This window comes from Sinocyclocheilus grahami, unplaced genomic scaffold, assembly GCF_001515645.1.
Source record: "Sinocyclocheilus grahami isolate Dianchi unplaced genomic scaffold, SAMN03320097.WGS_v1.1 scaffold214.1, whole genome shotgun sequence".
In the NCBI taxonomy this organism is placed as follows: domain Eukaryota; kingdom Metazoa; phylum Chordata; class Actinopteri; order Cypriniformes; family Cyprinidae; genus Sinocyclocheilus; species Sinocyclocheilus grahami.
Window position 1 is genome coordinate 78,975 of NW_015505393.1, and position 12,873 is coordinate 91,847.

General features: G+C 36.1%; 1 protein-coding gene across 2 annotated transcripts in view; it reads right to left on the reverse strand.

Moving 5' to 3' along the window:
- Positions 1-307: 307 nt before the first annotated feature.
- Positions 308-12,873, reverse strand: part of LOC107596059 (ras-related protein Ral-B-like) — a 13,966-nt gene continuing 1,400 nt past the window's right edge. The window contains exons 2-6 of one of the 2 annotated variants that reach the window (XM_016286665.1): positions 4,599-4,684; positions 2,503-2,672; positions 2,130-2,338; positions 1,820-1,997; positions 308-1,097 (exon numbers count right to left, since the gene is read on the reverse strand). In XM_016286665.1, coding sequence (XP_016142151.1) covers positions 975-1,097; positions 1,820-1,997; positions 2,130-2,338; positions 2,503-2,616 — 624 coding nt within the window. In that variant the 5' untranslated portion in view covers positions 2,617-2,672; positions 4,599-4,684 and the 3' untranslated portion in view covers positions 308-974. The remainder of the gene's footprint in view (positions 1,098-1,819; positions 1,998-2,129; positions 2,339-2,502; positions 2,673-4,598; positions 4,685-12,873) is intronic. The other variant, XM_016286664.1, reaches the window with a different exon arrangement.

The window sequence follows — 12,873 nt, forward strand, 5'->3', positions numbered from 1 at the left end:
ATAATGTTAATACCAAATATTCTGCCTTTGCTTTGGAAAACCACAATACAAATTGTAGTCTAGGTTAGGTGATATTCGTATAAAAGTGCAGTTTTAAATTACTGGTGAAACCGCAGCTCCAAGGTCAGAGTGCTAAACAAACACTAATTAAAACGTGTCTTATCTGGAGTCTGAAAATGCAGCAAGGCTGTTTTAGTTATGGTGCTTGTTGGTACATTTTCAAACAGAATACATTCTTCTCATAAGACAGTGGTGGAAATGTAACAAGGCCTACAAAAATATTTCAATAAAACATGAAAGCAAAGGCAGATCAATTCACAGAGATTAGTAAATTGAGGTTAGGCATGAGGACTTCCTGAAAAGATATATTTATGAACCACCGAGTGGCACTATTAACCCATGCTTCGGCACTCCATCCTCAATACCATATGTGCTTTTCAATGGCGTTATTCATAGACAGTTTTCTAAGTCTAAAACCACAGTACTACTTGATCTACAAAAACATTTCTTGATTTCTATGCATTGATGGTGTCAACAGATGTTGAAATAAAATGGTTAGATTTTAAAAAACCTAACACAAAAATACTCAAAAGGTGTGCAATAAAAATAAAGAGATAACTTTGCCTACTAAAGTGGATTTCTACTTAAAACTGTAAGGGAAAGATAAATTACAGAGCAATAAAGTTACTGTTGGGCGCATGTTGGCCAACTACATTTAACGAAGTCCTAAAGTGCCACAGTCGTCAACCAGTAGCCATATAGTGGTCATCGTCCATTAAAAAGTATGCATACCATTCAATCTTAGTCTAGTTATTTGAAATGAACTATGGGAATGAAAGATTGTGATAAAGGCTTACCTTGACCAGTACAAAACCTTACTAATCAAGTTATGATTTTAATAAAGAAAAGGGGCTCTGATGGAGTTTCCCCATAGAGTTGCAAGTAGATTTGGTGGGGAAAAGTCCAAGTGTAGTTCAAAGTAAACAGCATCGCTCTTTGAAGCTCTTCTTATTCTTCTTATTTTTTCCCTTCCCGTTTTTGTCCTTATTTTCTGACATCTTTTTAGCACGGACTTCCCTCATTAGATCAAAAAATACCTTTGGAAAAACAAAGGGTTCATTATTGCTCAGTATGACAAGGTTATTAAAAGTAGTGAATAAAAACCTAAATGAGCAGTGTATATATACTGTATATATAACGAAGAAGAATTAAAGATAAACAAACTATTCTATTAGTTTTGTTATTTCCCTTCCCAGCTCAAATCTCTCTTAACAGATCAAAACATTTATTGTTGTTAACAAATGAATACCAGCAGCAAAAAATATTTGTTAACAAAAAACGAGAGAGCAACTGAACAAAACAGGAACCCGCAACTATACTGTGATATAAAAACAAAGTCAACCATGTAGACATGTAAAATTAAAGGAAAATTAAAAAACTTATATGCACATTTTGCTCTAAGCTTGCTGAACAGCTGCTCTACTGTGGCACTAGAAATACATATTGACCAAAAACTTCCATCAGAAACTGCATTACACAGAAAATATTCCAAAACTGGATTCTGCTCATCATCATGCAGTCGTCAAGGCATCCATCATTCCACAATACAGACGAGATGCATTTTATAAAAGCAAGTACGGTTATGTGCGGCAATGGAACAATTTGTGGTATGATGATAATACTGAAGTCATTTTAAAAAGATATAATGAAAAAAATACAAAAAAAACTACTTTATACACCATAAGAATTGAGCCTTAGACAGACAGACTATCTATCTAGATTCTAAATTAAAATAAACACAGGCAGGCACAAAAATTACCTTGTCCACATTGGCTCGTGTCTTGGCAGAAGTCTCTACATACTGCACACCACACTCTTCTGCTTTTCCCCTGGCCTCGTCCACTGAAACCTGCCTCCGATCCTCAAGGTCCGATTTATTTCCTACCAAAAGTAGTGGAATCTTATCCTCCTCAGCTTTAACCCGCAGGATCTGCTCCCTGTAAACACACGGATACATTTAATGCTGAGTGATCCAATTTTCTGACTATACTAGGTCACAATGGGAGATTCCATTTTCTTATTGTACTAGCTTATGATTCAAGTAGCTAGAATGGTGCAATACCACTGACCTGAATTCTGCTGTGGCCGTGAAGGACTCGTGCTCTGTTATGGAGAACACCAACAGGAAACCCTCTCCGCTACGGAAATAATTGTCTCGGATGGCCGCGTAGTCTTCTTGCCCAGCTGTGTCTAAAATGTCAATCTGCACCTCTTCTCCATCCAACACCACTTTCTTCCTGTAGCTGTCAGCCTTTGTGGGCTCATAATCTTCAACAAACTGAGGGACAGAAAATAGCAATCACTGTTAAATAAACCAAGGCAATGCATCTTGAAGTCTAGCAATACACTTTTTATTTTATTTATTTATTTTTTTTAGACTTATGGTGTTCCACCTAAAAAAAAAACTTCCTGTATCTGCCAGATTTTGGTCTGTTGACTTACCTCATCATACATAAACTGAAGGGTAAGAGCAGACTTTCCTACGCCTCCACTGCCCACCATAATGACCTTGTGCAGGGTGAGGGAGCTCTGACCCTTACTCTTATTGGCTGCCATATCTAATTGCCTTCCTCTGGTACACCACAAGACGCCCACAGACAAGCTGGCACCACCTGTGGAGAAACAAAACTATTATGGAGAGGCTGAACCATCAACACAAGCACAGGTGTGCAGCTGAACTTTCATTTGCATCATGGTTCTTAAATCATACAGTAAAATAAATTGTATCATGCTGTATCCAAATATTTACCTTTTTTTATTTTATCCAAGGCATTTATGAATGAACACTATACATTTTAACAAAGACAGTCAATTGTAATGTTAATCGATATGGCATGTTTCTTAATAAATTCACCCCAAGTCACTATAAATAGATGAAAATTATGAAAAAAGTTATTGGTATTACCACAAAGAACCTGTTCTATAAAAAATGGTTTATTGCTCAGCACTAATGATCACTGAATCAACAATGAACTGACTTTAACTGATAAACTGACTGTTTGTTATTGTCCTCTTGCATTATCAACACACGTTTTCCTGTTTAACACTGTAAAGCTGCTTTGACACAATCTGGATTTTATAAAGTGCTATATAAATAGAGGTGACTTGACTAATAAGAGGAAACTAATTTTGATTAGTTACATTTACCAAAAAAAAAAAACTTCTTTTTTTTGCCATTTACGAGGGTGATCCATACTACAATAACCTAAAAAGGAAGACAGAAACAATTTCCAATGATTCTTTAAATACAATACTTGTACTTGGGAAGTACATTGGAGTACAATGTATCATGTAATATATAATGATATACTGTATTGCATCAGTATCACATGGAACTGTACATTTGTATTAGTGATCGACCGATATTGATATTTTATAACCGATACCAATTATTTGCATGTTTATGTGCCCGATAACCGATATGCAGACCCGATATTTATTTACTGTTATAAAGTAAATAAATTACTTCACTTTGGTTTTTCCTACTTTCAGTCAGCTTTAAAAAAGTGTTGAAAATTAGCAGTCTTTCATGTTAAATTTAATCTTTACATTACAACAAAAAAACTTTTATTTAAAGCATCAGCAGCAACACTAATATTAACAATAAGCAAAATAAAGGTAGAAGGTCTAATGTTTTTAAATGGAGAAAATAAATTAAAGGAGTCATATCAACTTCATTTTAAACTACAGTTTTAGTAGGTTTATAAGATGTTTAATAGGCTAAAGAGTGAAGAATAATTCACTGGATAATGTAAATTCACTGCATAATATTCTCTGGAATATTGAAATATAACAAACAAAACATCGTATTTTATTGCATTTCTCAACTGGCATGTTATATCAGAATTACTAATAATGGTTTTGTCGTTCTAGATTATGAAATGCCTGCTGACAGCGCAGTTTATCTATGCATTTACACAGAACTATATTCAAACTGCGATCGCTCGGAGATAATAAATAATTAATTTCCATAGAGACTATTTAGATCTTTATTAGCGAAATAATGGTGTTATAGAAAATGTTAATACAATTTAGGGTGTTTTAAACAAGTGAATCTTGTTAAAAGTTACATGCTGTGGCCGTGCTGGAGCATTTCCTGAGCATCAACCTGGTGAGTGAACAGCAATATGAAAGCGGCTTCATGGAAAACTGTAATATTTGTTTTTATTTCCAACATGCGCTCATTCATGGAGCCTTTATTTAATTAATGCAAAGTTACATCTTTATTGGGAGAGGACTTGACTGATTATTTTAGCCTACATGACTCCGACTTCATAAGACGATGAGCATATAGACAACAGAGAGCGAATTAAATTCAGCACTTTTTTTTCCAACATGCACCCATTCATGGCTGCATATTATTTAATTCATGCAAAGTTACGTCTTTATTGGGACAGGACTTGACGGATTATTTTACGTGACTCCGTGAGTTTGTTTCTTTTTCTTCGAGCCAAGCTGCATAAGCTGCATATCAGGCATTTATGAAATACATCTAATTTGTGCATTAATGGCTGTTACGTTAAATAAAGTTTACTTACTACAGTAAATCAAGTACCCCGTGCACGCCGTTGTTGTTGTCTTGTTTCCCCTCAGATGCGCTGCAATGGTGATCCTGCACGCAATTCTTAAAACATCCACAAGATTAAGAGATTTAAGAACGTTTATCTGTGAATCCGATATTACAAAACCGATATGTAAATATGTAAAATGCTTAAATATCGGGAAAATATCGGTAAATCAATATATCGGTCGATCTCTAATTTGTATGGGTAGCTTGTTTTTATTAGCATTATTTGCTTTCTGTTCTGGGAAAATGCTCATCTATGAAAGTAAAATCTTGTTGGTGGAAAGCCCTGGAATTATTTTTATAAGCAGAACTGGTCCTTTCCCCCTTCAAAATTTCTTTAGCCTAGCACACACACACACACACACACACACACAAAATCACTAATGATGAATTATTTGAAGAACTACATACCACAAAAAAGTAATCATCACATCGACAGCTTGCTTGTGAACATCGCACTTAAACACCATTTTATAATGATGCAAAATGTGTACTAGTGAAGCTTGCTAATTATGCTGAATTGACATGTTTCAAATAAATATGATTGTATATGATGCATAATGTGTACTAATTAGTGATACTTCCAAATTATTAATTGAGATGTGTAATTCGAGTACCATTTTTATGTAGTGCATTTTCTTTGGAAAACCATAGCTGATTAATGAGGATAATACTTAATTAGGTCTGAAATCCAATCAGCTGGGCTAATTCTGCATCTTGTTATGGATTCATAAGACCATCCATATAGGAATAATGAGAAGGCCACTGAAGAACGTTCATACTAGCACTCTTGAGCAGAGGAAAAGAGAACATGACCCACTGCTTCCAGCTATTGTTCCTGGTGGACCCCCCAAAAATGCCTCAATAGGAAACTGGGGCACTTGTGCAGGAAGACGCAAGAATCTGCTAACAGAGCTTTATTTAAAGATGTCAATTTAAGATGCTTGGTGTCCCTTAATTATACAGTCATGCTGCGGAAGACAGTATGAAACAAGCCAGGGTATGATAATAGCATGATTTTTTTCTTATTTGATCACAAATACAGTAAAAATCGTAATATTGTGAAATATTATTAAAATTTAAAAAAAAAATATATGTATTAAATTTGAATATATAAAATGCAATTTATTCCTTTTCAGCAGTTTTCGGAGTCACATGATCCTTCAGAAATCATTCTAATATGCTGATTTGCTGCTCATGTAACTTTATTATCATTATCAATATTGAAAACAGTTCTGTTAATTAATATTTTTGTGGAAATACATTTTTTTCAGGAAGTTCAAAGGAATAGTATTTGTTTGAAATATAAATATTTTGAAATAAATTAAAAGATGAGTACATCCTTGCTGAAGTATTCATTTCTTTCTTCAAAAAACAAAACAAAAAAAAAACAATAGCGTTTGGAGTGGTAAAAAATGTAACTGGTAAAATCCAAATGACAAGGCAGTGCAACACAGTGGAATACATGCACAATGTCATCGCCGTTACAGAAAATGCCGGTTAAACAGAGGTTGGACATAGTAAAATGATGGCAGATATGACCTACATATGCATGCTTGTTAAATACGGCCAGATGGCAACCAGCTTCTGAAATATTAAATGACAGCCCTCCTCCTCCCCGACTGGTGGAATTCATTAGGATTCCCTCGGTACACTTGTTCATCACCAAACCCCTGTGAGCAGGGCCTGTGGAGCTGCCGTGCCACTAAAAGCGATGAGCGTTCAGCAGTGTCGCTGGTCAGCCTCTCTACAGCTGAGGGAGAAGCGCAGAGATCAACAATGATTCTATTCGCATGCAGCACAGATTCTCTAATTTTTAGCTGTTTAAATGGATGCCAGGTTAGAAGAGGGACACTGATTTCTTGCACAAGAGAGGGTGATGCCCTCTGCTTGAGTGGAGGGGCAAGCCGAGTCTGACCTATTCGGCCTCACCTTCTCTGATTGCAGGCCTGCTGGAGACAATCATGGCACACGTCAGCAGCTCAGGCAAGGATAAAGAAGAGGCCAGAGCAAAGCAGAGCAGGAGACAGTGATTGGGTCAGGGCCAACATTAGTTCATATGACACACTTCATCCACTGATAAAGCATTTGGAGGATAACCAGCAAAACTGAATGTACAAGCTAAATTATCACCATCATTAGACTATTGTGAGTTGCACAAAAATAATAATAAAACAAAAAGTAGTGTGTAATACCTAGTGCACTAGTAGTTCACACTTGACTGCATACAGAAATACTAATGATTTTATCTCAGACATTTTTTTCCTTCAGTGTAGTTCCTTTTTTTAGGTTGTATAATCTTTTGTAAAAGGAAGTGATTGTTCTACTTAATTGTGTTTGCCACTTTGATGGTGGTTCCTGTAACGCCAAGATCTTTGGTTAATTTACCAGGTGACACACTTACCGATAAAACACAGCTTTGTTGCATTAAATATTAAACCCATATGAGCTTAAATAAGATTGAAATTAATGTGTTTGCAAGTTGGCATTTACAAAACTGAGGCAGACCCTGAGGTTTATGTAATTATTAGGACTGTAATATTCATGATCAAAAACACAGCAAAACAATAATATTGAAATATAATCACAATTTAAAATAACAGTTTCTATGTTATTACATTTTAAAGTTTAATTGAATCCTGTGATTAAGCTGAATTTTCAGCAGCCAGTCTTCACTGTCACATGATCTTTCAGAAATCATTCTAATATGGTGATTTGGTGGTCAAGAAACATAATAATAATAAAAAGCTGCGCTGCTTAATAGTATTGAGGAAAATGTGATACATTTCATGAATAAAGTTCAAAAGAACAGCATATTTGAAATACATTTTTGTAACAATGTAAAAGTTCAATGTAAAATTAGTTATTTATTAGTAAATTAAAAACAACAACAAACGTACTCACCCCAATATTTTGAAAGGTAGTGTACAATGCTTAACATGGTAATTATCTCTTATTTTTTAAACAATAGCCTTAACTAACACATTTTATTCTAATGAAATAATCATGCTCAGTCATCTCATAAACATATTCAAAATGTATTGTAGTCCTAAAGGCAAACTTCGACTTGGTTGACGAAGAAATATTGCAGAATAAATATTTCAACAGCTATAAATGAGTTTAAGATGAAGTTGTCAATCTGAAATGGATTCTACAAACACACACACAAGAATCCATACAGATCCTCTGACATGCCGTGCGAGAGGAAATATCTGACCTACAGGAAACCAGATGATTTATTTTTTTTCGCTAAGCTTGGCTTGTTTGGAACTTCCTGCCAGATTGATGGGAAAAACAGTGGAAAAAACTAGGCCAAAGCCAGATAGGGCTCCAAATATCCCCTCTCTCCCCTTTCACATCGTACACTTGCTTCCCTGCACACTTTCCCTATACGCTCTCATACCCTTGAGACCAGTGCCAGCTAGGAACAGACAGCAGAGATAAGCTCATCTGCAACAGAGTCCTAAGCCTAGAGCACTGCAAAAGGAATGTACAGCGGGGATAACAAATACAGTACAAATAAATAACATGAGCCAGAAGAGGCAGGTTATAAGCATTGATTCTGCAGGAATGCACTGGTGAAGAATGGGTAAACAAACAATGCGTTTTATTTATTCTATACACGTGAGAAGCAGAAAGCGCTCTCTTCAGATCTTTCTGGTGAGTGTGAGTAGAAACATACCTCAAAATAAAACTGCAACTCCAAAGGTAATGATACATTTCAGTAAGTGCAAACTGCCAATAAGAGGTTTGAAATGTAAAATGATAATACACTAGCAACTTATATGAGCAATTCCTCTGAAATATTCATGGAACTGCATCATAGGCCTATTTTCCAAACTTAATGTAAAGCACATGCCCTCACAGAAGGGTGATTATGCTAGTAGACCAACTCAAGGAAAATGTGATTCATGCCCTGGTCCTGACATATATAATTTAAAAAAAATTAAGCAACACCTATGAGTAAATGCGTTTTTATTTAATCTCTGCTTGTATTTTAAAACTCAGTTTTAGGATAGAATTTAGTGTGGATGATCAATTATTTTCAAATGCAATAGGGCATTAACCTTTTAACACCACTCACTGGACATTTCATTTCAGACTTGCTGCGATACATAGAAAAAACAACATAATAAGCTGCCAGATTCATGTTCATCTTTTTCAGATTAAGCTGAATGCGCGTTTAGCACCACTCACTGGACATTTCACATTGAAAGTGTTGTGAAACATGCACAAAGTGATCATTTTGAAGAAATATCGCCACAGCTTTTCCAGTGATCCCAGGTTGTTATATGGACACATATGGGCAGTGTGTTTTAGAAAAAAAGTTTTAATTTCATTACACCATTGCACCACTCACTTTCCTCTAAACATGACTGCCCAACCCAGATCTATGCCAATTACAAATATAAAAAGACTGCACACTATAAGGATGAATAAAACACTGAATACAATTTAATTGAACTTCCTCAATGCCTAATTACAGTATGATGTGTATGCTGTACTGACACATTGCATTGACAGCTACCATTCTTGCCTTTCTTATTTTTGTTTCAGAATCAAAGAACCTACATCTCCCAAATGAGCACATTTCAACATATTTATGGAAAAACCTGATCTCTTTAAATCAGTAATGGATAAAGCAAGCCAGAAAAGAGAATATTTTTATGAGTCTCGGCTTCCATCAATACCTGGACTTAGGATTTCTTTGATTGCCTCGTCTACAACATTATTGCCTGTTCTACAAACAAAATTATAGAAAAACACTGCCATATTTCTTGGCATGAAAGAGCTTTTTAGGAACTACAGTGGCTCCAAATGCTTGTGTGGATAGTTATACTTTCCTTCAAGCATTCATCATGTTTAACATAATGTTTATTTTCAGAGGTACAGACGTAAAGAAATTTCTCAAACAAGATTGCTTATACGAAATGCCAGATTTGATCAGTTATGAATAAACTACAAAAATGTGCACTATCTGTGCAAGAAAGCAAATGACCTGCTGTCTGAGGAGCTTGTTTCTCCCTCACACTCAAGGTAAGCACCTCTGCTGAATACTAACCATCGAGCTGGGACACAGAGGCTTCATTCAGATATATAAAGGCAGTGGTGATGAACTGGGATCTTACAGCCATGTTGTTATCCAAACCGGGCATGGAGATTGGAAGCTTAATGCCAATGGACAATCTCTTTACACATAGCTGCTTGATAGTATTTTCATATGAATAAACAAGCAAAAGTAGCCATGATATTCTCTGAAAAGCAGACCGAATGGTTTAAAAAATGTGAACATTTTTTATCTTGCCCTATTTTGCCCCATATCAAATAATTTCCAGCATGCTGTGGGAAAGGTGGAATTGATTTCAACAGCACTGAGAAAACATTCTCCAGAGCAAGTGAAATAAACCATCTCAAGTACCTCTCCATTTCATTTACAGGGAGAGAAAATAATCCTCAATGTAGCTGATGAACAAAATATTCTACCCCATCACACATCTCATAAAAGATGGACTTAAGCAGACCCCTGTTTATCTCAAACCCTTTTAATCACATACCCAGAGACACAGACTCCATTGGGCTCTCAAGGGGTTTGCAGGGCAAGAGAAACATCCCATGTGGGAGCGTTTAGGAGCACAAAGTCAAAACCAAGAGACAAATTACTGAACTAACATCTGGCTCCACATTCCCCACTGGTATGACCAGTTCATGGCCCTCTGCAATCCAGATTACATAAGAATAATGAATTATAAAGTGAATGATGACAGTAACATTAAGAATATCAGAGCTTTATGCCAGAATAAAAAGAGTTTCTATAAGAAAAATTGTGCTGTCACAAACTAAATGTCACCCAAAAATGAACATTTTGCTGAACAAAAACTACTATAGTGTTGGGGCACATAGCAAATCAGCACCTCTTGCCTATGAGGAAGTGCACAGAACATAATGACGCTGGTATGAAACGCCCTGTTCAGAAAAGCAGAACTTGACCTTTTTCCAAGGGTTGATTTTTTTTCAGTCAGATCACAAGGCCCAGCAAAAGAGAAACAAATCTAAGGGAAACTGTTGACATTCATAAACTTGGTTAGGTTGATGTGTGTTTCTCATCAAAAAAGTACCCTTATTCACCTCAGAGTGCAATGACTAGCAGAGAGGAAATTTTCCAGGGAAAAAAGCACAGCTCTAAAACAGTAAGGTGCAAGTTTTACACATGAATAAGAAATATATAGTGCTACTGACAAATATATATTGAAATATACCAATTCGCTACTGTTCAAAAGTTTGAGGTCAGTAAGTTTTTTTGTTTTTGTTTTTTTTAAGATGTTACAAAAGTTCTCTTTTTAGCTCTTTTGAATCCTGATTTTTTTTTTTTTATCTCTGACTCCAAAAATAAAGTGAAATTAGCAAGCAGTTAGACTGAATTTACATTCGTTTTAAATGCGGAGCCCGGCGTGAGTCGACACAGGTTGCTTGCGCGCGTGCATCAAGCCTCATCCATACTGCCAGATGCGCTCGTGAAGGCTTGCAGTGTGGAGCCGGGTGCGAGTATAATATATATATCCGTGATGCGGGATTTGCGCCGCGTGGGGCAGAGAGGAGCGAGTATGAGAAGCATTCACAGACACAGGCTGTGTGTACGCTCTTCTGAATTGGGAATAGCCAACATGCATTATAAACTTATTTCAAATTAATCTGTTGGGAAGATAAAATGTGTAAAATAACGTTCACATACTAACAAAAACATCTATTAAGAATGTATCTTTTATTCTCCAGTACTGAAAACAGAACCGATAAGGGAGCTCTTGATATGCGCTGTGACGCAGCTCTTGCAAATTACCTTTTTTGTTCGTTGTCTGTCATTTCGAAGCTTAAGTTGCATATGCTTTTCTTTAGTTTTAATTTGCCTAACTATCGATCTGACCCAGTAGACGCCATAATCCCACTCTGTCTCCCTCCCTTTTTTTATTTTTTTATTTTTTTTTTTTATTAATGGTGGGCGTTTACGCAGTTGGCTAGAGCAGTGCTGATTGGGGAGAACGGAGGTGCGTTCACTCTTGCCCAGGGCAAGTAAGACTGCAACTCAAGGCAGGCAGTCATGCATATGCTCTGGAATGGAGTAATATCGCATCCACATCGCATGCTTTGCGATTAGCGATTTCGATTCGATTTCGATTAATCACAAAACCCTAATTCTGACCCCAACAACCTCATCAGTTTAAATGTGTCAAGTACCCTTTCATCAACAACAAAGCAGATATGTCCTCCTTTTTTATTAATTTTGTCATATGAATATTATTAAAGTGGCAATTTTTACAGTGACCCACTCTCTTTTTAAACTGACACTTGAGCTTGTTTGTCAGGCCATATTTTTTGCAGTTTAGGGGGCAATCAGAGAATCTCTGAGAGGGACCAAATGGCAAATGTATTAAATGAAATACAGATATAAAAGTCAAGTAATTTGCACTCTTTGCATGTTAAAATGTGAACACCAGAGAGCTCAGCAAATATGAAATGTCACCCACCTACAAGTGAACATGCAGTCATGTGTATAGATTTTAATGATAAGGAATGACTACAGGGAGCAAAGACTCAAAATATTTGCAAAAACTAATGAAACCCACTCAAGTACTAATAGGGTACACACTCCCCTGATTGGGAATCACTTACAAATTAAAGCTGAAAAGCTTCTAACCAGTAAATAGTAACTACAGAGCTAGCTAACTTAAGGAAACATCAGTTCAGATGTCCAAACACAGATTATGTCTGGAATGGAGTACAGCAAATAAATTAAATGGTACAAGCTTTGGATAGGTCATTAATGTGTTGAACTCAGAGGCCTGCTTGATTTCATGATAAACTAGCCAAAGCAGGTGCAAGCCATTTAAAAGATCAATAAAAACCTGTTGCACAGGCCTCATCAAATGAAAGGGAAATTGTTATTTGATTGCATTGCACTGCACAAGGATTTATACATAATCTTTTGAAAATATGGTACTGTATATAATATGTACATTGTAGCTTTCCAGCTAAAAATCAAACCACTAATCAAAATAATAATAATTAACAGATATTACAGGGAGTTGATCATATTTCTACAATACTGTAAAAAATATTAACAATAAATTAAGGTAACTGGACCATGACATTACAACTCCCACACTGAAGGTGGTAAGGGCACAGCCACAACTGGAAGTGAGGTTACACCCAAACACCCTAGAGAAATACAGGGGGGGGGGGGGGGTGACACC